Source organism: Podarcis pityusensis (genome assembly GCF_964106645.2).
Source record: "Podarcis pityusensis genome assembly, chromosome: 9".
NCBI lineage: Eukaryota > Metazoa > Chordata > Lepidosauria > Squamata > Lacertidae > Podarcis > Podarcis pityusensis.
The window spans coordinates 5,426,221-5,450,985 of NC_138034.1; the positions used below are offsets into that span (position 1 = coordinate 5,426,221).

General features: G+C 43.9%; 2 protein-coding genes across 3 annotated transcripts in view; one reads left to right on the forward strand and one right to left on the reverse strand.

The window, feature by feature from the left end:
* Positions 1-24,765, reverse strand: part of WFS1 (wolframin ER transmembrane glycoprotein) — a 198,981-nt gene that overhangs the window by 139,281 nt on the left and 34,935 nt on the right. The window lies entirely within an intron of this gene.
* The window catches only part of CRMP1 (collapsin response mediator protein 1), a 36,555-nt gene that overhangs the window by 8,501 nt on the left and 3,289 nt on the right, over positions 1-24,765 (forward strand). For both annotated transcript variants that reach the window (XM_081019967.1, XM_081019968.1), the window contains exons 3-12: positions 3,635-3,819; positions 7,539-7,703; positions 9,287-9,348; positions 11,330-11,410; positions 13,835-13,903; positions 14,808-14,928; positions 18,316-18,472; positions 19,297-19,438; positions 21,975-22,145; positions 22,643-22,822. In XM_081019967.1, coding sequence (XP_080876093.1) covers positions 3,635-3,819; positions 7,539-7,703; positions 9,287-9,348; positions 11,330-11,410; positions 13,835-13,903; positions 14,808-14,928; positions 18,316-18,472; positions 19,297-19,438; positions 21,975-22,145; positions 22,643-22,822 — 1,333 coding nt within the window. The remainder of the gene's footprint in view (positions 1-3,634; positions 3,820-7,538; positions 7,704-9,286; positions 9,349-11,329; positions 11,411-13,834; positions 13,904-14,807; positions 14,929-18,315; positions 18,473-19,296; positions 19,439-21,974; positions 22,146-22,642; positions 22,823-24,765) is intronic.

A 24,765-nucleotide genomic window follows, 5' to 3' on the forward strand; every position in this document is an offset into this window, starting at 1 on the left:
AAGTTCAAACCTATCCATTCTGAAGGAAATCAGCCCTGAGTGCTCACTGGAAGGACAGATCCTGAAGCTGAGGCTCCAATACTTTGGCCACCTCATGAGAAGAGAAGACTCCCTGGAAAAGACCCTGATGTTGGGAAAGATGGAGGGCACAAGGAGAAGGGGATGACAAAGGACGAGATGGTTGGACAGTGTTCTCGAAGCTACCAGCATGAGTTTGACCAAACTGCGGGAGCCAGTGGAAGGCAGGAGTGCCTGGCATGCTCTGGTCCATGGGGTCACGAAGAGTCAGACACGACTAAATGACTAAACAACTTCTTAGGCTTTTCATCTCCTGAAGATTTCCCACAAGGCACCAGAGGTTTAGGGTCAGAGTATTCCTTCTCCTAAGTGGGCTACCTTCCCAGGTTGATGAGCCTCATCTGCTCCTCCCCCCATTTCCCCCTACAGTGCACGCAAAACCCACCTTCTTGACCATTGAAACCCACCATTGGTCTTGTCCACCCCATCCACTGGAGCCTGTCTTCGCATGCAAGGGGAAGTCTCTAACTCAATGGGTTTGAGACCAACTGGCTGCCCTGGTTTAGCTGGGTAGTCAAAGCCGTTTCCCGGGGTGTGGCCACTGTCACATGCTAACAGCTTACAGGAGGCGCACGTGAAAGGGTGCAGGGTGAGGACCAAAGGTGGACAAACTACCCAGAAGTAGCACAACCTCTGGTGGGGGACACATGCCCTTAGTATAGTGTAGAAATCACAGCATAAAAGCTGTTAGGCAAGCATGTACTTCCAGTCAAAGAATTTCCATCAAACATAGAAGGGGCTTAGCTGTTTTAAAAGGATGTCCTCATGTGAAACTACTGATTTGGATATAGATTTGACACTATGATGGCCAAACTAGATATACCTTGGTGTGTGTTGGGGGAGGGGTTGTTCATCAGAGTAATAGCAGAAAATAAAGTAAGAAATTGCAAGAGGTATAGAATTCTCTCCCCCCCCCCAAAAAAAACTTCTTTGCTGTGGTCCAGTTTATTACTGGTTCGGAGTGGGTCGCAATCTTCTTTTTTGTTAAATAAATTTTATTTATTTTCAATTACAGAAATCCAGTATGCACCAAAATATATTAATACCAAATAACAATACCAATTCAGATACAAATCAATTACATAGCCCAGTGATGGCCAAACCTGGCCCTCCAGCTGTTTTGGGACGACAGTTCCCATCATCCTTGACCACTGGCCCTGTTAGCTAGGAATGATGGGAGTTGTAGTCCCAAAACAGCTGAAGGGCCAAGTATGGCCATCACTGACCAATTTTGTATGGCTTCCCACATGTTGTACTTCAGGGTCTGATTCCCTTTAATTCTGCCTCCAAACTATTGCTTAAACCAAAGACAGCCTATTCTTGATAAAATCCCTTATACCGCAGCTACAATGATTAACTTCAATTCACATTAACACATCATAGTAATTTGTAAATTCGCAGATGAAGTTCTCCTGCAATCTTCTGAATGGATCTTGTTTCATTTGTGCTCTGCATAGTATTGTGACACACACATTGCTGGGCCTCTTGGAGTGGTTTTGTAACAACAACGTCTGCCACCCTCAGGCCCATTCCCTTCATATTTCTTCTATCTGCACATGTGTGTGCTTTATGTATAATTGGGTGTTTGTATATATGCCTCTTGAGGATTAACACTTTATGTAGCTCTGCTGAAGTGAGCTTAAGCCCATGAAAGCTTATGCCACATAAATTTGTTAGTCCTGACTTGTGTTTTTTCTGCAACAGACTAATATAGAATGTGAGGGACATGGCATTCATATGCTTTGATATTAGAATTTCTCATTCACTTTATCTTAAACTGAGGAAGCTATTGCATTTTCTAAACATAAGTTAACTGCAGGCGGGCAAATCAATTCTAGTATTCATGGTTGGCTATAGCTCTTCCCCTTAGGAAGTATACCATGAGCAGGTTCATATGTAAGGCCTTTGCTGCTCCTGCTGTTGCACCACTGGGAGCTAAGCCATGGTTTGTTTAGGTTGCTGTCTGAATTGAGGCTCATGGTTTGTCTTGCTCCAGGTAAAGGATGAGCTGTAAACCCAAAAATTAGTTTTGGTTGCAGCTCATGGGGTGCCTGGAGTGATACAAGCCACAGTCCTGGATTCTGTGGAAAGTTTTCCATTTCATATGTTCATTAGTCACAATGCCCGTTGCAGATACAATCTTAGGCAAGCTTGGAAGCTTCAAGGTTGTTAGTGAACAGAAACAAATACAGGTAAATAAACATACTAAATTAAATCACCTTCTAAGGCACCAGTAAATTTTCTGATGCAAAACTGTTTTGTTTTGTTTTTGCAGATTAGTGTAATTTTCCATAAATCTTTTCAGTATGAATTTTTCCAGAGAAAACCCTTTAGTGCTTTAGTGTGAGATCTCCAGCCAAACTAGCCTTCCACTTAGCAAAATTTGCAGTATTTGGTATTGACCCAATTTATATGTAAACCGCATTGATGCAGTGATGCTCCAAAGAATGTGGAAAGTGTTTCATGTGTGTGGAATGACTGGGCTGGATTTTTGTAAACCTCTTAGATGTTTTCTTAAAATCAAGCAGTATATAAATTCTGTTAAATAAGATAAATGAAATTTAATTTATTCGTTCTCTAAATCAGTGGTTCACAATTAGCTAAGTACTGTGCACTCACTGTTTTTCAAAAGCCAAGCCACAGACTCCCTCCTTTTGAAATTTTTGAGATATCTGTGGCAGTTTTTGTTATGTGAATGGTGTCACAGACTCCCTGGGTGGGTTATCCCTGAGGTTCGCAGGCCACCAGTCGGGAACCACATCTCTAAATGTTTAGTTGGCATGGCTGAAGCTTGTTCAGCCACCCCACAGATGCACAGCTGTTGTTTCCCTGTAGCACTGCCTACGGGCAACTGTGTCCATGGGGTTCCAGGGTCTACCTTTAGCTCTAGCTTCTAAGTTCTGATACATCTTAAGAATGTTCATGATTCCTGCATTGCAGAGGGTTGGACTACATGACCCTTGAGATCCCTTCTAACTCTATAATCCTGTGATTCTGTGATTCTTCTATGAGCCCATTTGGGAGATGTATGAGAGGGACAGTGCAAGAGAGGTTTGCAAGAAGCAACTGACAACTTTAATCAATTATATTATCAGAAGAACTATACAACCCAAATAGTTAATCGAACTTCACAAAGGCATGGGCAATTTGCACCATTCTTCCATTGCCAACGTTTGTGTTATGATTTGCATGTTTTGGAACTGCATCTCAGGTTTGGGCTGGCTGTGATATTCTTTCTGGTAGTAGACATAGTAATAGCTTCACTGTGCTGTAAGGAAAGCTACAGTATATGACACAAGCAGTTTGTAGGAATTCTAAGCAGTGTAAAGACCAGCCCATGAGATACTGTAGCTAAACTTTCATTTGCAGGATCTATGGTTGCAAAATGCATGCAAAAATGCAGTGAGATCTACTGGGATGCAGGATGCTGTATAATCACATCTTAGACCCTAATATTAGATTCAACTGAAGTTGAGGTTTATATTTGAAACCTTCAAGATTGTTGTTAATGTTTCTAGACAAAAGAACCAAAATAGCCCTTCTTCCTTTTCGTCAGACAAATAGGAGAGAATTTGATTGTTCCTGGTGGAGTGAAGACCATTGAGACGAATGGGCTTATGGTTATTCCTGGAGGCATCGATGTCAATACTTACCTGCAGAAGCCCTCTCAAGGCATGATGGCTATTGATGATTTCTATCATGGCACAAAGGCAGCTCTAGGAGGAGGCACTACCATGATCAGTAAGTACTGGAAATGCTCAGCACTTCATAATGGAAAAGCTGAGGATGTGTCCCATTCATAGAAGCATTAGAGAAAGGTTTAATTTCATATGGCACAGGAGAGCAAACAAGCAAGTCCAGACCCTTCTCCCCATTAAAAATAGTAATAGCTGAAGCTTCAGTGGCTGTAATGATATGTGCAAATGGGTTATCGAGACTGAAGGAAAACAAACTGCTGGTGAATGAAAACATTAAATTTTTAATTGGATATATTGTTGTTGTTGTTATTGTTACTATTGTTGTTATTATTTCAATTTATTAGTTCCTTACCACATAAGTCTCCAAATGACTTCAAAAAATTGAAAGCTGAAAGAATGGCAAAAAACCCTGAAAAAGGACAATGTAATACAATGGTAACAATACCTGCCCTGGGACCATAAGGGTGAAGGGGAAGGAAGGAAGGAAGGAAGGAAATAATCTAGAAAAGAAATCTATTGAAACAGCAGCAAGAACTCCAGCAGCAAAAGCACTCTATCAATAGACAGCAAAATAAAACAGGCAGTGACCATTTCACATGGGGGTTCCATTCCCAGCCCCCACATGCGTTGGCAGACAGCGTATAACAGTGCCCTGCCCCCTTATGCCCCACCCCTTTCTCCCCGTTCTGCCCTCATTTTGCCACCTTCTGGGTCTCTGAAAGGACCCGTGCATCGGTGATCATGCGTCAATTGGAAGCGCCGAAAATGGTCGCCACCGGTAGTAGTAATAATAATAATAATAATAATAATAATCATTATCCATCAAATGCCTGGGAGAATAGGTAAGTTTTTACTTAGCATAGGGACGGTGTTAAGTGATGGAGCAGGGTGGACCTCACTGGGGAGAGCTTTCGAAACTTCCATGAGAGGAGCACACAGAGAAGGGCCCTGGATGAAAACCAGAGGGTCTGGGTAGGTTCAAATCATGAGTGGGGTTTGAAAAGATATTGGGGCTCTGAGCCATATAGAGATTTAAGGTTACATCACCACTTTGAATGGGACTTGGAAATGAACAGGCAGCCACTGCAGCTGAGTCAAGGGCCGGTGCCACGTGATCCATTTGCCCTAAAACTCTTAGCAATCAGGTGGGTGCGTTCGATGCTGCCTAGTTTCCGAATCATCTTCAGAGACACCCCTGTGCAATTACATTGCAGTAATCCAGAGGGACACTGTCTAGAGCATTCTGCATGCCACTCAATTGGACAGGAGAGCCATCCTCTAGCAGCATCTCAGTCTTGTCTAGGTTAAACTTCAGTCCATTGGTCCTTTGTGACCAGGCAACAGTTCAACACATCCACTGCCTCACCTGCAGAAGATGAAAATGAGAAACAGAGCTGGCTGTCCTCAGGATACTGATAACAATGCGCTCCAAAACTGAGTATGATCCCACTTAGCAGTTTTAGTGTCATAACGTCGGTAAAACACTTTACATTTCATCTTAGTGTGTGATCACACCGGCTTTGACTGGTTTACTTGTGGCCATGTGCAGAAAATTTGAGCTTAGCTCAGTGATACATCCTCTGTATCACTGTAATATGCTCCTTATGGGACTGTTTTTAAAGACTGTTAGGAAACCAGTTGGTACAGAACATAGCAACAAGAATGCTGGTACCAACTTATCTGAAGGGCCACTTGCATCTATATGAGCTTTCCTGGGCTTTCAGATCCGCTTCTGAGGCCCTGCATTAGTCTGATGGGTACCAGATACAGGACCTTTCAGGTGGTGGCCCTATAGTTATGAACGCTCTCCCTTGGAAAGTATGAGTGACCCCATCTTTGGAAATGTCTAAGAATCTACTAAAACATTTTCTGTCTTTTTATTATCTGCTGTTGCTTTAAAAAAATATTTTAATGTTTTAGTGGCTATTGTTCAGTTTTAAGCAGGTATAATGCCTTATTGTTGTTGTTGTTGTTGTTGTTGTTGCTATTGTTATTATTATTGTTATTATTATTATTAAGTCATAAATTTTGGACATTGTCTTGAAGTGGCTGTTGCACCCTAAAAAGTAACATATAAATCAGGTAATAAATAAAATAAACAAAACTGTTGAGAATGATTGGCAAAAGGTGTTATTTCAGCATATGCCCCTTGTTAGATGAATGTAGTCTATTTATATAAAAAACTGAAAGACTGCAGTGGAGCTAAACAGTGAAGCTGGGCGAGAGAATTTGTCAGTGAGGAGCTAGGTGGGAAAAGGAGCCTATTTCTAGGAAGAGAGAAGAGAGCAGTGTGTGAAAGTGCCATTGAGAGTGGCTTCATTTTCAGGCTATTTTATTCTCAGCAGTTGGGTGGGCAGCAGGGGCAAAGCAAGACAACAAGCTATGATTAAGCCAGGATGTCAGTACGGGCATAACAACAAACTGTGATTTATGATCCTAGTTTGCTGTCTCAAGCATAGTATGGCTAGTGTGCCTGCTGGGGTTCAGGCATGCAGACAGGCTGGGGTTATGCTAAAAACAACAACAACCCTATGGCTTGGTGTTGCTTCCAACGTGGGCCACTTTGGTGCTTACTCCTAAGTGTGCATTGGCCAAGGCTGCACATATTTCTTAGGCGATGACCTATTCTTACTGGCTTAGTCAGCTCAGTGTCCTGCTTTTCAGAAGAAATAGGCAATATCAAACTTAAGTTAATTGAAATAGTTCTTCCTTGCACAGAGAAACAACTAGAGGCGGTTGGAGGATGGATGGCAGCTAACAGATTGAGGTTGAATCCTGACAAAACAGAAGTACTGTTTTGGGGGGACAGGGGGCGGGCTGGTGTGGGGGATTCCCTGTTCCTGAATGGGGTAACTGTGCCCCTGAAGGACCAGGTGCGCAGCCTGGGAGTCATTCTGGACTCACAGCTGTCCATGGAGGTGCAGGTTAATTCTGTGTCCAGGGCAGCTGTCTACCAGCTCCACCTGGTGCGCTGACTAAGACCCTACCTGCCCGCCGACTGTCTCGCCAGAGTGGTGCATGCTCTAGTTATCTCCCACTTGGACTACTGCAATACACTCTACATGGGGCTACCTTTGAAGGTGACCCGGAAACTGCAATTAATCCAGAATGCGGCAGCTAGACTGGTGACTGGGAGTGGCCGCTGGGACCACATAACACCAGTCCTGAGAGATCTGCATTGGTTCCCAGTACGTTTCCGAGCACAATTCAAAGTGTTGGTGCTGACCTTTAAAGCCCTAAACGGCCTCGGTCCAGTATACCTGAAGGAGCGTCTCCACCCCCATCGTTCAGCCCGGACACCGAGGCCCAGTGCCGAGGGCCTTCTGGCGGTTCCCTCATTGCGACAAGTGAGGTTACAGGGAACCAGACAGAGGGCCTTCTCGGTAGTGGCGCCCACCCTGTGGAACACCCTCCCTTCAGATGTGAAGGAAATAAGCAGTTATCCTATCTTTAAAAGCCATCTGAAGGCAGCCCTGTTTAGGGAAGTTTTTAATATCTAATGCTGTATTGTTTTTAACATTTGATTGGGAGCCGCCCAGAGTAACTGGGGAGACTCAGCCAGATGGGCGGGGTATAAATAAATTATTATTATTATTATTATTATTATTATTATTATTATTATTATTTAAGCCCTTCAAAAACAGCGTGGCAATGAAACAAGAGGTTTCAGGACCTGTTTTGTTTCATGTACTATTGCATCTGTAGGTAAAATGTGGACTGAACTTTATTTGCCTATTAACAAACACTTCATCCTCATTTCAGTTGACCATGTACTTCCTGAACCCAGCTCCAGTCTATTAACCTCCTTTGAAAAGTGGCACGAGGCAGCAGACACCAAATCCTGTTGCGATTACTCTCTCCATGTGGATATCACCAACTGGTATGATGGAATCAGGGAAGAGCTGGATATCCTGGTACAAGATAAAGGTTAGTAACAGTCTAGCAGAATAGTCAGATGAAGAGATAAAGATAAAAATATGGGGGACATTGTCAAAAACCTTACTGAAATCATGATACACAACGTCCACAGCATTCCCCTGATCTACCAAGCTTGCAATTCTATAAAAGAAATAAATAAATTATATTTTTTTTCTGGCATGATTTGTTTTTGAGAAACCCATGCTGGGTCTTACTAATCACAGCATCCTTTTATAAGTTCTTGCAGACTGTTTAATAATCTGTTCTAGGACATTCCTGGTATCGATGTCAAGTTGATCGGTCAGTACTTACCTGTATCTTCTCCCCACCCCCTTTTTGGAGATGAGGACAATATTTGTCCTCTTCCAGTCCTCAGGGACCTCACCTGCTCCAAGAATTCTTGAAGATCACATCTGCAAGCTCCTTTAGTACCCTTGGATACACATCTCTGTGCTCCCTGTCTCTTGTATCACCGTCTATCCTGTTTTTGCATTCCAAAAACTTATTTAAAAATTCCATTCATTCTCAAACGTGGTATTTTTACAAATAGCTTGTTGCACTCATAAAGCCCAAGTTCATTCACTTAACACTGCTTCTCTCCGTAACTCAGTATACCATCCTCTTAAGTCTGGTGTCTGACAGCTCTTCCTGAAGGAGCGTCTCCACCCCCATCGTTCTTCCTGGACACTGAGGTCCAGCGCTGAGGGCCTTCTGGTGGTTCCCTCTCTGCAAGAAGTGAGGTTCCAGGGAACCAGGCAGAGGGCCTTCTTGGTGGTGGGTGCCCACCCTGTGGAACGCCCTCCCATCAGATGTCAAAGAGATAAACAACTACCTGACATTTAGAAGACATCTGAAGGCAGTCTTGTTTAGGGAAGTTTTTAATGTGTGACATTTTAATGTATTTTTAATCTTTGTTGGTAGTTGCCCAGAGTGGCTGGGTTAATAATAATAATAATAATAATAATAAATGTGGCTTGTGGTCTAGTGGTGGTCTATGCCTGGGCTAAGCCACCGAACACTTTGTGAATCAGGAAAAAGAACTGTGAAATAAAAGCGGAGACAACACTTTCTTAAAAGACAGCTGCACGTAACTAGCATTTTTATTTTCTGCCAGGAGCTTGCACTCTTAACAGGATCTGATCATTAACTTGACTTTGCAAGCAGAAAGTGAACTAGTTGGACTATTAAGCTTAAAATAGAAGTAGCCATTTGTGCATCTGTCATCGTATTTTCTGTGGCGGCATCTGCACAAAGCATCCACCTTCCCTGCCTTTAAAAAACCCAAAAAAACAGCTGTGCTCCCAGCATTCACTGGTGCTTGACCTGAATATAGCATATTTTTAACACTGCCTTATATTTTCATTTGCATTATCTTTCTGTATTTTAATGTTTGATATATTTTTAAATATTGTATACAACTTTGAGATGATATGGGAGGTAACAGAGAAAGATTTTAAACAAGTAATAAAAAATAAATTAAAACTATTTTAACATAAACAGTACTAATATGAATATTTATGAAGGTAACTGTTTCAGAATGCTAAAAAAATGCACATTCGCTTTATTCTGAATACTTTTTCCCCTGTAAATAGGTGTTAATTCTTTTCAAGTCTACATGGTCTACAAAGATCTCTACCAAATGACTGACAGCCAGGTAATCTGTGCATTTTCATATGAGATCTCTGATTCCCAGGAACTCTTCTAATTGAGATCCATGCTTTTGAATTAAGCTTAAGTTTGGGATGGGTGTGTGTTGAAATATGAGCAGTCATGTCCCTCTCCTTCCTCTGAAATGAAAGTTACTGAACACCCTCTCTGTTGTTATACCTTTGGAGTCATGAGTTTCAGGTGGGCTAACACAGTTTTTAATTGAAATTGTGATGAATGTATTGTGCATATTACAGTTAAAGCATAACATTATGGCAGAATCTATTGCAAACACGAATTTGGAGTCTGGAAACATGTCATTTCCAGCACCATGACTGGTATGGCCTCACATTTTCAAGGAGTATCTTCACATGCATATCCAGAACTTGCTTTAGAATATTAAACATTTACAAATGCTTGTAAATGTTTAATGTGCACTATTTTTGTTATTTAACGTGTAGCTGTGAGGCCTCTGGGCAGGACTGGGACTACAGAATTTGGGGAAGTGGGATTAATCCTTTCCACACACCCACAATTTACCCCTTCCTGGAAGCGGCTGCTAGTCTTGTGAGGGAATTATCCTCCCAAGACTTATAGCAGCTTCTGGAAAGGGCTGGGGGGGGGAGGCTTAGCAGGACAGTAGCCTGCCCCCCTCCCTGTGTGCTGTGCTCCCAGTTCTACTGCTCTTTAGAGAACAAGAACTATGCACATTTAATACATGCATTTAGCATCTAATCAAGAGTTGGCTTGGTTTTTGTTCCTACTTTTTCTCCAAGAAAAAATGCTTTGGAATCGTTTTAGAAGTTCTTGCCCTCTTCTTCTTCTTTTTAAATTTTATTGTTACCGTTCACATTGACACACCATACAGAAAAAGAAAATAAATTTCATCACCACCAAAGAAAAAAAGAGAATTAATACATCAACTAATAACCTTCAAAACATAAAATAAGTGGTCTTTTTCTATGCGCCAGACTTCCCGTCTATTCCTTATTACAGATTCTGTATTAATTGTTCGCTGCCATTGCATAATGAGTTTTGTTCAATTTCAATATCCCTTAATCCATTCATTGGTTTTACCACATTTTCAACACTGCTATTGAAATTATTCGAACGCTGCGTATGACCTTAAACTACTATTATTATTTTTCAAGTATATTTTTAAAACTTACCTCTTCTGACATGCTATCTAATTCCACGTATTCAGCCATTTTTTTAATCCATTCTAATCTTGATGGGACTTTATCGCTTTTATAATTTGCCGCAAAAAACTTTGTGGAAGTTATTGCCTTCTAATTGTGGGAATCTGAGTTAAACTGTGAGCTCTTCATGAAATCATAAACAAGAAAGCATCTACAGATTTTTATTTTTTTTAATGTTCAGGTTCCTGTCAAACTTACCGTATTTTTTGCTCTATAAGACTCACTTTTTCCCTCCTAAAAAGTAAGGGGAAATGTGTGTGCGTCTTATGGAGCGAATGCAGGCTGCGCAGCTATCCCAGAAGCCAGAACAGCAAGAGGGATTGCTGTGCAGCAATCCCTCTTGTTGTTCTGGCTTTTGAGATTCAGAATATTTTTTTTCTTGTTTTCCTCCTCCAAAAACTAGGTGCGTCTTATGGTCTGGTACGTCTTATAGAGCGAAAAATACGGTATCTGGAAGGTGGTGGAATTAGAGGCAAAGTAAATGTGATGCTAAATGTGTTACTCCAAAGCATATCTGGGTGGGGTTAATTCTTAGGATTTCAGCAGACAGGGAGAGGGAACCAATTCCCCATTGGTGTCAAGCACTGTGTTTTCCTTTGCTGATGAGAAGGGACGAGATGAAGAAACAGAGTGAAATAAAGTTTTACCCTTTTTTGGCTGTTGTGCTACCCTAAAATGAAAGGAAATGTCTGTATGCATGTGTGTTTTAAAGAAGGGGATAAAAGAATTGGGATATACAATAATCTGTCATTGCTAACTGTTCCCCCCCTCCCTTGGTACTGTATATAGCTCTATGAAGCCTTTACTTTTCTGAAAAGTCTTGGAGCTGTAATCATGGTCCATGCTGAAAATGGAGATTTGATAGCTCAGGTGAGAAAAACTTTTCTTCTACATTTATTCTTTGAACTGTCTGATACCCTTGATAGGTAGATTCGTTGGGCACAGATGTTTGCCATCTTATCCACCCATTTGGTTGTAGATTAGTACTGCAGTGTGGCAGTAGCAATGGTCATCAAGCCCTCGCAAAATGTAATGAGTGCTGAATGTCATGGTTGTGACAGGGAGTGATTGAAAATGAGCCCTACTTGGCGCCATGAAAAATTAAAATAAGATGTAATCCTGAACATAGAAAAATCTACTGATATCAGTTGGACAGATGTGCTTAATTGTGTGCTTCACCAGGACTTAATGGATGCTAGCCTTTCTCTGGATTGGACTGCTTACACTGGGCTGTGTTTAAGCCATGCTGTGATTGCAGAAAGGTACCCAAAACATGTAGACATTATTATTTGGCCCAAAGTTCAGAACTGGATGCCGATGATTATGATGCTAGTATCAAAAATAGGTTCTTTATTGCATAACTGTCCCAGAAAGACCTATGTGACATATTGGTACCAGTTCAAGTGCCACCTGGCCTTAGATGTCCATGCTTAGAACCAGGTAGTTCTTAAGTGATGAAACAGTCAAGAAGGGAGGGCTTGGAATAGGTGGACATTTTCAAAATTCTGTCAGGCAGTTAGCATATAGAATCTGTAATAATTACCAGTGCATTTTAGGTGTGGTGGAATAAGCGAATGGGCCTCTGAGTTTGCCATAAATTTAATTTATTTCATTTAATTTTTGAGTTTTTGTGGTGCTATTCATGGCCAGAAACAGTTCCAGCTAAAAGCAAACAACAACAACAACAACAACAACAACAACATGCTGCCCAAATGACTGGGTTGCCATCCACTATGGGCAGCTTCCAACAAAATATAAAAAACACAATAAAATATTAAACATTAAAAACTTCCCTGTACAGGGCTGCCTTTTGACATGTGATGGGAGGCTATCCCAAAGGGCAGGGACAACTACTGAGAAGGCCTTCTGCCTGGTTCCTTGTAACTTTGCTTCTCACAGTGAGGGAACCACTAGAAGGCCCTCAGAGCTGGACCTCAGTTTCTGGGCTGAACGATGCAGGTGGTGATTCTCCTTCATATATACAGGGCTGAGGCCATTTAGGGCTTGAAAGGTCAGTACCAACACTTTGAGTTGTGCTCAGAAATGTTCTGGGAGCCAACATAGATCCTTTAGGACAGGTGTTATATGGTCCCAGTGGCCCTCCAAGTCACCAGTCTAGCTGCCGCATTCCGGATTAGCTGTAGTTTCTGAGTCACCTTCAAAGGTAGCCCCACATAGCACACATTGCAGTAGTTGCAAGCAGGAAATAACTGTTGCATGTCCCACTCTGTGAGACAGTGTGCAGGCAGGAAGGGTCTCAGCCTTCATACCAGATGGAGCTGGTAGACAGCCACCCTGGACACAGAATTAAGCTGTGCTTCCATGGATAGCTGTGAGTCCAAAATAACCCCAAGGCTGCACACCTGGTCCTTTAGGGGCAGAGTTACCTCATTCAAGACAAGGAAGTCCTTCACACCTGACTGCCCCCCCCGTCCCCCAGAAGCAGTACCTCTGTCTTGTCAGGATTCAACCTGAATCCATTGATTGCTGTCCATCCTCCAGCCACCTCCAGACACATAGGACCAGGTTCATCACATTCACTGTTTCTGATTTAAATGAGAGGTAGAGCTGGTGTCATCTGCCTGTTGGTGAACACCCAGCCCAAACCACCTGATGACCTTTCCCAGCAGTTTCATATGGATGTTAAAAAGCATGAGAGAGGGTGGAGTCATGAGGTACCCCACAAGTGAGTGTTGAAGGGTCTGAGCACTCATCTCCCCACGCGACTTCCTGGACGTGACCCAGGAAGGAGTGGAACCATTGCGTAACAGTGCCCCCCACTCCCAGCCTTCCTAGATGGTACAGAAGGATACCATGGTTGATGGTATCAAAAGCAGCTGAGAGATCCAGCAGAACCAGGAAACAGCTTTCACCTCTGTCCCTAACCTGCCAGAGATCATTGACCAGTCAACCAGGGTGGTTTCTGTCCCGTGGTGGAGCCTGAATCCTGATTGGAAGGGATCCAAATGGTCCACATCCTCCAGACATGCCTGTAGTTTAAAACAATTTAAAAATAAAACAGGCACCTAGCATAATACATAGTTAAAACAGTAGCAGTTAAAATTATAAATCAGGAACATTATGCAGTAAAAGCAGATTGGAATATCCGAAATCTGTAAACTACACAGAATACATAGTTGATTGGATGGTATTTAAATGCTAACAATAAATATCGTTCCTTAACCAACAGACATGACTGAATACAGTGTATACGAGAGACTTTTGATACATATCAATTGATATACCGGTATTTGTAACCTGTTGGCCATCAACTTTTGTCTATTACCTCCTCAGGAACAAAAGCGTATGCTGGAGATGGGCATCACTGGACCAGAGGGCCACGCCTTGAGCAGGCCAGAGGAGGTGAGAGCTGTGTTCAAGTTCAGTCTAAGGGCTGCAGGAGCCATGCGTTAAAGTTTCTACAATTTTTTTCTAGCAGAACTAACCAAACCAAGAGAAATCCATAAGCACTTCACATCACTTTGTGATTCTGTGATAATAATACCTCAATACAGTGGTGCCTCGCAAGACAAAATTAATTCGTTCTGCGAGTTTTTTCGTCTTGCGAATTTTTCGTCTTGTGAAGCATGGTCAAGTCGCAACTGCACCTCTTCAAGCGGTTTTAAGAAAAAGGAAACAAACTTGCAAGACGTTTTCGTCTTGCGAAGCAAGCCCATAGGGAAATTCGTCTTGCGAAGCAGCTCAAAAAACGAAAAACTCTTTCGTCTTGCGAGTTTTTCGTCTTCCAAGGCATTCGTCTTGTGAGGTACCACTGTACAGAACACCTTAATAACAAAATTTTAAGCAGTGGCCTTGAAGCTGATCACCTGCAAATGTTCCATTGACTTCTATGAGAATATTAAAGGGGTCGCTCTGCTGATGAACACTTCAGTATAGCAGTTGCTTGCAAGGTGGCAAGCTGATTACATTCAGTTTTTAATGTTTTTGAAGTCGTAGGAGTTTTTTCAGGTACCACCTTGAGCCATTCATGCCATTTAGATCAGGGGTGAGAAATCCTTTTTTATGTAAGCAGTATTCTGAAATTTGTGTATAGCTTCAAATTAATTCTGCTTGGAGAAAAAGCAAAGCGTGAAGTAGCAGGAAAGGTTATATTTTTGTAAGTCAGTTAAAAGAGGAAGGGGGTTGAGGGATGAGGAACTGTTCATAAAGCAGAAGAGGAAAGTGGCTGGAATCTGGGAAATACCTGTGTGAAAAATTGCAAGGTAATGATGAAGTTACTTTGACTGAATTTCTTTCCTTATTTAAGCTTGAAGCAGAAGCTGTTTTCCGAGCCATCACCATAGCTAGTCGCATCAACTGTCCGTTGTATATCACCAAGGTCATGAGCAAGAGTGCAGCTGACATCATTTCACTGGCTAGAAAGAAAGGTACAGAATGCAGCCTTTCATACTGTTATGAGAAAAAAACTGCTCCTTTTCCCTTATGGGGTATCCTCAGCCCATAGAGAATCTTTTTGTAGGTTCTCTACCGGTAGGAGAAAAAACACAGAGACCAACCAGAGAATATTGAGAAGCAAAGCAGCTAGTAAGCCTGATCGTTATTAAACCTGTTGCAACAGGGTGCTCCTCCCCACACACAGGAGGGGGTATGTTGTTTCTTCCTGTCTGCCAGGTTACCTGATTGGATTACCTGGGCATCCTGGCCACTCTTTTGTTATGATAACTACTCAATTCCTGAATCCAGGTCACAGGTTTACACTCTATTCATATTTTTAAAAAGGTAAAGGGACCCCTGACCATTAGGTCCAGTCGTGACCGACTCTGGGGTTGCGGCGCTCATCTCGCTTTACTGGCCGAGGGAGCCGGCGTACAGCTTCTGGGTCATGTGGCCAGCGTGACTAAGCTGCTTCTGGCGAACCAGAGCAGTGCACGGAAATGCCATTTACCTTCCCGCCGGAACGGCACCTATTTATCTACTTGCAATTTTCGGGGTGCTTTTGAACTGCTAGGTTGGCAGGAGCAGGGACCGAGCAACGGGAGCTCACCCCGTCACAGGGATTCGAACCGCGACCTTCTGATCGGCAAGTCCTGGGCTCTGTGGTTTGACCCAGATGTGCCCTTAAGACAGGATTTGTGAAAGAGACAATGGGGAAATTTCCCATTTCTTTCGACCTTGCAGAGTAATATTTGAGGTCATTTTGGGAGAGAGAAAATGGTTTCAGGACTTTTCTGTGGGTTTCACACATGTGGTTTACATAGTTGTATGTGTTTGCTTGGTACATTTATGAACATCTATTTATGTATATTTATGAACGCGCGTGGCGCTGTGGTCTAAACCACAGAGCCTAAGGCTTGCTGATCAGAAGGTCGGCGGTTCAAATCCCCGCTGTGGTCTAAACCACAGAGCCTAAGGCTTGCTGATCAGAAGGTCGGCGGTTCAAATCCCCGCTGTGGTCTAAACCACAGAGCCTAAGGCTTGCTGATCAGAAGGTCGGCGGTTCAAATCCCCGCTGTGGTCTAAACCACAGAGCCTAAGGCTTGCTGATCAGAAGGTCGGCGGTTCAAATCCCCGCGACGGGGTGAGCTCCCATTGCTGTCTGTGGTGCTGGTTGAGCGCTGCCTCATTTATCCTTGCAAATTGCTACTTGATACTGCAGTGAGTCATCAAGTGATGAATACAGTGGTGCCTCACAAGACGAAATTAATCCGTTCCGCGAGTCTCTTCGTCTTGCGGTTTTTTCGTCTTGCGAAGCACGGCTATTAGCGGCTTAGCGGCTTAGCAGCTATTAACGGCTTAGCGGCTTTAAGAAAAAGGAAACAAACTCGCAAGAACTCGCAAGACGTTTCGTCTTGCGAAGCAAGCCCATAGGGAAATTCGTCTTGCGGAACGACTCAAAAAACGGAAAACTCTTTCGTCTTGTGCGTTTTTCGTCTTACGAGGCATTCGTCTTGCGGGGCACCACTGTACCTATGTGGGAACCAGCAGGAATCACTAAGAACGTAAAATGGTAATGACAGAGAAGCTAAAGGGATGTTGAATGCTCTGAGCTGGTTCTTTCTTTTTGGTTCTTTTGGACCACCCCTCTTCTGGTGAGGAAATATTTTATTCTGTTTAAACAGGTCTCTCTGGAGCTCTTTATATATCTATAATTTTATATAATTGTATATATCTATAATTTTCTATTACAGATTTTCAAATTCAAATCAATATAACCATAATCATTTACTTTCCTTCCCCTCCTCCATGGTTTGTTTTAGTTATCCATTACTAGTGCATATTCTAATTACTCCATATATTTTATTTTATCTCCTTTCTCATTAAATCTTCACTTAATTAAACTGCTGAATTTACTCTAACCCTGCTAACATTTTAACTTGTTTACAATAATTATTCAAATCTTCTACAAACATTTTCCAATCTTCCTTAAAGGCTCCTTCTTCCTGTTCTCTTATTCTGTTAGTTAATTTTGCTAATTCTGCATACTCCATCAGTTTCATCTGCTATTCCTCCTTTGTTGGTGGTTTTCTCTTCTTCCATTTCTGAGCATATATCATTCGGGCTGCCATGGCTGTGTAGAGAAACAAATTCTCTCTGGAGCTCTTTGTTTGTTCCTGCCACTTACTTAGAAGCAAAAATAACCAAGAGACTTGTGGCACCTTAAATGCTAACCGATTTATTGTAGCAGAAGCTTTTACAGACTAAAGTCCATGTCTCAGAAAACACAAAGTTCTAGTTACAGGTAGGTAGCTGTGTTGGTCTGCCATAGTCGAAACAAAATAAAAAAAATATTTCCAGTAGCACCTTAGAGACTACTCTATGGGGCAAATACAGGCTTTCGCTGAAGCTTGGAGTGCGCACCGACCCCTCTTGCTCTCCAGGCTTCAGGAAGCTATCAGCAAGCTTGGGGAGCCCGCGGGAGGTCCCGCAGGGCTCCCCACGCAGCGGATAGCAGCCTGCCGCCCGGCGCGAGGGGCACCCTGAAGCAGAGCACCCCTCACGCCCCTCGCGCCGGACAGACATCGGCCGGCCCCATAAGCTCGGGGGACAGTGGGGAGGCGGAGCGCTGCCATACCGCTGTTGCCCAACCTGGTTCCCCAACCTGGTTTCCTTAGACCGGAAAACCTAACTTCTGTCATCTATGGTCTGGTGATCTCTAGGTAAGATTGCTGCAACTCGTTATACATAGGGCTACCTGAGGATGGTTTGGAAACTTCAGCTGGTTCAGAATTTGGTGTCCAGGTTGCTCACCAGAGCATGAAAGGTTAAGCATATTACACGGATCCTGGCCTGGCTGCACTGACTGCCGATTAGTTTCTGGGCTCAATTCAAAGTGCTGGTTTTGACCCATAAAATCTTAAATGGCTCACAACTGCAATACCTCAAGGACTGTCTCTTCCCATGTGAACCAGTTCAGACCCTGTGATCATCATCTAAGGCCTTCCTTCGTGTGCCTCCTCCACGAGAGATCTGGAGGGTGGCAACATGAGAACATGCCTTCTCTGTGGTGGCTCCCCGTTTGGGGAATGCTATCCCCAGGGAGCCTTGCCTGGTGCCCTCCTTCCATATCTTTAGGTACCGGGCAAAAACTTTTCTCTTTAATCAGGCCTTTGGTTGATTAACATACTATGTCCTTTTAAATGTGTTTGTGGGAGGTGGGGTGATTAGTTTGCTTTTGTCTATTTTGTAATTTGTGTTCTCATTTTGTATTTTTATGTTTTGAACCACCCTGTGATCTTCGGATGAAGGGTGGTATATAAATTTAAAAAATAAATTAAAAGGATGGTATAATCAGTTGTGTGTTTCCATTCCCCAAGGTGCTCTTGTTTTCGGGGAACCAATCACTGCCAGCCTGGGGACAGACGGGACACATTATTGGAGCAAAAATTGGGCCAAGGCTGCAGCATTTGTGACCTCACCGCCCCTGAGTCTGGATCCTACAACACCTGATCATTTGACCTCACTTTTAGCATGGTATTAAACTGCAACTGCTTGTAAACCACCAATTCAGCCAGGGAGTCCTTGAGCCGCTTGGATGTGAGCTAAAGTGCAGAAGTAATATGTAATAACAGACAAGTATTTTGCTGTGGTTTGATTATTGTCAGATTTGTTCTTGTTTGTAAGGGAATAGCAAATACTGTATTTAGCTCAGAGTGAAATTAGACATTATGCAGGAGACATGTGACATCCCCACCACAGGGGGAGGAGTCTGCTTAGCCCTTTCCCTTCCTGACCTTTCCCTGTTGAGAATTACCCCAGGCAGCTTACCCTCTTCCCCTTTGATAGGGAAATCGGCTTGGAAAGGATGGTTTTAAGTGACAGGAAGGAAAAGGATGAAATAGCCTCATCCCCATCCACTCAAACTGGCAGTCTTCTGTGACTGCTTTTCAGTACAAATCAATCAATCAGTCCGTCATCAGATGGTTCACAGGCCTCCCATGGAACATCTAACTAGGTCCTTAGTGGGATGATTGTATAGAGTGAGCTTTTAAAAAAATAATCTGTAAACAAAATTGCTGTTCAGTTTCACTTTGGTTTGCCTTACTGCTGCTGTTACAGAGACCTGAAAAACACTAGGAAAGATACTCAAAGAACAATACTTTGGAAAATAGTATTGATGTGAATGTGGAAGCAGAGACATGAGAGGTTAACAGAATTGAAAAGCAGTAGTTAACCATAGAATATACATTCCTGAATGAATGTGTGGCACCAATAGCTAAAAACACAAATGGTAAGCAACCCACATCCTTGCCTCCAGGCTTTAAAAATATTTCTGTCTCCCCTCTATGTTCCTTCAGTGGTGACCTGCAAGTGACTGGAAGTGCCCACTGTACCTATAGCACAGCCCAGAAAGCGGTTGGAAAGGACAACTTCACTCTGATTCCAGAAGGAGTAAATGGAATTGAAGAAAGAATGACCGTGGTCTGGGATAAGTGTGTGGTAAGCAAAGGCAACCGCTGCTTCACACCAGGTCCTGCCTTGTACTGCTCAGAGATTTCCAAATCTAACTCTTAGCTAGAGGGGGCTGAGGTCAGTGGGCCAACACCCAGGGCCTTTTATTTGCACTCACACACCGGGGCCTCAGGGCACACAACTCCGCCAGCCTGAGCTGCTGTAATGCTCTACTATGATGCTGGAACTGCATTTAAAGGCGACCAGGAAACTTCGTTTTTGTACAAAGTGTGGCTGCCAAAATGTTTATGGGAGACAGAAGCTTTGCACCACCACACATCAGTGGCACTAGTTACCAGGGCTGTCTTAAGCATATGCGGTGCTGGGGTACAAAGATCCACCCGGTGCCCCCCCCCCCAGGTTGCCCAGTCCCAGGCATGCAGGAGGGTGGAGCCAGCCAGCCGGCCGCCTCAGCGCCTTGCTGGCTCAGTCACCCCTAAACTCGCGGCTTAGAGCTGCCCACAGCAGAAGAGCCTGCCGCGGCACTCCAGACCCTTTTCTGGACTCAACTCTCGGGCCCCGGACTCTCGGCCTGGTGCCCCTGAGAGCCTGGCACCTGGGTGCCCCATACCCCTAGCGCCTATGGGTAAGACAGCACTGCTAGTTACCAGTCTGCTTCTGGACTCAGTTAAAATGCTGATATTATCATTATTTCTTCTACTCCCAATTCAATTCTGTCGGTGCTGTCACTTGCATTGCCAAAACAACTACACACACACACACACACACACACACACACACACAGAATCAGCAGGCTTGGGATAAACCCAAGGTTTGCAGAAGTATAAGGGGGTGGCAGCACTGGATTTAGGGCAGCGTAACCAGTTCCCCCACACTGGGCACCGAGCCAAGGGGACCCCTTCCCAAAGCCCAGTAAACATTTGGCTGGCTTTGGGAATGGGGCATAAGGGCTCTGGCAGGGTCCTAGAGCCATCCCACCTCCTTTCCAAAGCTGGGAAAGCACTTCCTAGGCCCTGCCTGGAGCCACCACAAAAGGCCTCGTGGGCCACATATTGGACCACCCTGATCTGAGCGATTGTGGTGGAGCATAGGGACTCAGGCAATCCCAAAGGTACTTGGACCCCAGTTGTTGAAGTCATCTGTGGGTCCTTTGCACCAAGTTCATGCATGTGGTGAGACCTGCCCGAAACGAGGTGCTGGGGGCAGTGTCAAGCTCTCAGTGGTTTTCTCCCCTTGCCTCTGCAGCTTGGTTAGCCTATTCTCTTGCTCACTGAGGCACATTGTTCTTTTTTTCCCCTTTGAAACCAAGCCTATCTCATTGCCCCTATTCCCAAGTACTACTTGTATGCCCCATGAATATTGTGGCAGCTTCTGGAAGCTGAATACTCACATAGTCCCAAGATCTTAAGTGATGCTTCCTCCGTCTCCTCCCAGCAATCTCTCTTGTATCCATCAGCACCATCATCTCGCCCCTCCCCCACGCTTCATCTCTGCTTAAAAGGGACGCAGGTGGCGCTGTGGTCTAAACTACTGAGTCTCTTGGACTTGCCGATCAGAAGGTTGGCGGTTCAAATCCCTGCAACGGGGTGAACTCCTGCTGCTCCCTCCCAGCTCCTGCTAACCTAGCAGTTTGAAAGCACACCAGTGCAAGTAGATAAATAGGTACTGCTGCGGCAGGAAGGTAAACGGCATTTCTGTGTGCTCTGTCTTCTGTCACGGTGTCCCGTTGTGCCAGAAGTGGTTTTGTCCTGCTGGCCACATGACCTGAAAAGCTGTCTGTGGACAAACACCAGCTCCCTTGGCCTGAAGTGAGATGAGCACCGCACCCCATAGTCGCCTTTGACTGGACTTAACCATCCAGGGGTCTTTTGCCTTTATCTTCCCTTACAATCTCTACTTGCTCCACTCCTTGTTCTGGTGGCAGCCTCCTTCAGAGCTTAACATCTTCGGTCAGCCTTCACTAACCTGGTGTGGTCCGGTTGTATTGAGCTACAACTCACATCAACCTAGGCCACTGGCTAGGCTAGCTGGAGTTTATGGCAGTTGTGCTCCAGATTTAGTAGCGGGCACCAGGTTGGGGAAGGACAAATAGCCCAGTCATCATCCTTTATTCTAACAGGGCCAAAAAGTCATTTTACCCACAATAGCCACTATAACTAAGCAAATCAACAGGCTTCTTCCACCTGCCATGCAATTTGTCTGGCATTTTGCCCCTCTGAATTCCAAGTCTCAACTGCTAGTTTCATTTGCCATCTGCTGGTATGTTAAGAATTATTTTTTTTAACTCAGTTACCTTTTTTAAAAAAATAAATAAATCCAGAACTAATTCCAGGAAGAGCCACTAAATCTAATACCTGTCTACATCTGCATACATATTCCTGGTGGCTCTTAATTTGCTGCAGGAAAGAATACTGATGATTTAATGGCAGATCTTGTCCATTTGTTTCCAGTGACTTAGATGTACTCTGAGTAAAATTTTGTTGACCACCACCTCTAATCTCTGTTGTATGTACACATATACCACTATTCTTAAGATACGTTACTCATGGAAAATTTATCTTAGTCTTCAGGTAAAATGGATGAAAACCAGTTTGTTGCCATTACTAGTACCAATGCAGCCAAAATCTTTAACCTCTATCCGCGAAAGGGTAGAATCGCTGTGGGTTCGGATGCTGACATTGTGATCTGGGACCCAGAGAAGGCGAAGACCATCACAGCCAAAAGCCATAAGTCGGTAAGAGGAAAAGCTCTTCAATTTTTTTGAGAACTACTTAAGGCACTATTGCTGCAGGCTGTCAAAAAATACCCTCAACCACGGCAGCACAATATGTGCCCAATTGCTCCTTACTGCATGTGTGCGTCACCCAGTTGTGTCTAGAGAATGGATGCCAGTGCTGCTACCATCAAAGATACACAGGCAGCAGGGCCGGCCCACCTGTGAGGCGGGGTGAAGCACCCACCTTGGATGACAGAAGCCCCCAAGGCAGCACCCCACTGGCAGAAAAGCGCCACCAGCTTCTGTGCCAATTTCCGGTGAGACTTTGCCGAAACCTGCCATCATTGCTGCCACTTTGTGCCACCACACCGTGACGTTTTAATGGTTTTGACTCCCTGACTATTAAAGAAAATTAACTATCATGTTTAACACCTTCTACAATTTAATGTAGTATAAATCATTCATGCCTATCAGTAAATGAGAATTAACTGCATGTTCTGGTCTCCCCCTTGCAGGCTGTTGAATATAATATATTTGAAGGCATGGAATGTCACGGTGCTCCCCTCATAGTCATTAGCCAAGGGAAGATTGTGTTTGAAGACGGAAATCTCCATGTAAGTAAAGGAATGGGCCGTTTCATTCCCCGGAAGCCCTTCCCTGAATACCTTTATCAACGCATCAAAATTAGGAATAAGGTAGGTTTGTATAGATATCCAAACTTCTTGTTGCTAATCATTTCTATAACATGTTATAATGTACAGATGCTTGAATGTATATATTTTTGTAGAACAATGGGTCATTTCATCTGGCTGTTTGAGCCCACCCAGGGATGGCTGTGGGCAGGATTCCTGCATTACAGGGAACTGGACTAGATGACCCTTGGGGTCTCTTCCATCTCTTCAGTTCTGTAATTCAGAGAGAGCAATGTGCCTGAGGAAATACGCAGTGACTGTATCATTCCAGAGATCCACTGCCCAGTTCCAATCCATTTTGAGACATGAGTTTTGCCATTGCAAAGGTAAAGGGACCCCTGACCGTTAGGGACCCTCCAAGTGCCCTTATTTTCCAGGGACAGTCCTGGATTTACAGAAGCCGCCCCGCTTTCTGATTTGATCCTGGAATGTCCTGCTTTTCCTTAGAGGTAAAGGGACCCCTGACCATTAGGTCCAGTCATGGCCGACTCTGGGGTTGCGGTGCTCATCTCGCTTTATTGGCCGAGCTTCCGGGTCACGTGGCCAGCATGACTAAGCTGCTTCTGACGAACCAGAGCAGCACATAGAAACGCTGTTTACCTTCCCGCCGAAGCGGTACCTATTTATCTACTTGCACTTTGACGTGCTTTCGAACTGCTAGGTTGGCAGGAGCAGGGACCGAGCAACGGGAGCTCACCCCGTCACGGGGATTCGAACCGCCAACCTTCTGATCGGCAAGCCCTAGGCTCTGTGGTTTAACCCACAGAGCTACCCGCGTCCTATTATACATGTGAATAAAAGTTAAATAAAAAAATGAGAATGCTGGCTGAAACTTTGTCATTTTACAGGGATGGGGGAAATATTGAAAATGATCCATTGATCATTTGTGGGCCCTCAGGGAATTTCAGGTTGGCATACCCAGTGCCTGGCATTATCAATCAATCTTTATTACGGTCCAGAGACCCAACAAATCGTTACAAAGCAATGCGCAATTCAGACAGCCTACCTCCAGGTTAAACAAGCATTTTGTTCAGACTTAAAGATAGGGATCATTGTTTCTTGCAAACACCGATAAAAACTTTGCCACTGCTAATGTTCTAGTGTTTGTCCGGTCTTCCAATAGGAACCTGACATAGTGAGCCTCTGATTTTCCCGGGAAAGGTACCAGCAAGGGTAATATCAGTTCAGTCCTGGCTTGCTCATATTTCACACAATGCAGCAAATTATGTTTTATAGAATTGATGTCTTGAGCACCCGAGCAAAGTCTGTCCTGGTAGGGAACTCCTCTCAACTTGCCATCCAACACTGCAGCAGGAAAGACGTTTAGTCTGGCTTTGGTGAATAACCTTTGATAATTTGGTACTGTCAGGTATTTAATGTAAGGTGTTAACTTAAAGACATGCCCATATTGTACTTCTACTGCCAGCGGACTACAGACTGCGTGTGATCGAGATCGCAAGTCACTGTGTGCATTATCCCATAATCTTTGCTTTAACATCTTTTGGGCGCCTTCATAACCCAGGTAATACAGTTGGGGGGGAGACAGACCAATAGAGGTGGCTTTTTTTAGCCATGATTTTCTGCCATTTGCTGACAAATTCCTCATTGGTCAGGTGTTGGTACAAACCCTTCCCTAGATTAAACACTGAAATCCTGAGCCAATGTTTTAGGGCAGCCCACCACGCTTTAGTTGAAATTGGGCATTCACCAGCTTCTAACAGAAGTACGGAGTTGGGGACGCAGTTGGGTACCTGCAGCAGAGATCGTAGAAATTTTGCCTGAAAGCCATCTAGCTTTGGCAGGCCCCATTATGCCAGACATTTGTAGCATACAGGAGTTGGGAAATGGGTTTTGCGTTGAAAACCCTTACGGCTGCTGGAACATATTTGCCGCCCTTTGTGAAAAAGAATCTGAGTATGGCTAGCTTTGTGATCTCCGCCTTTTGA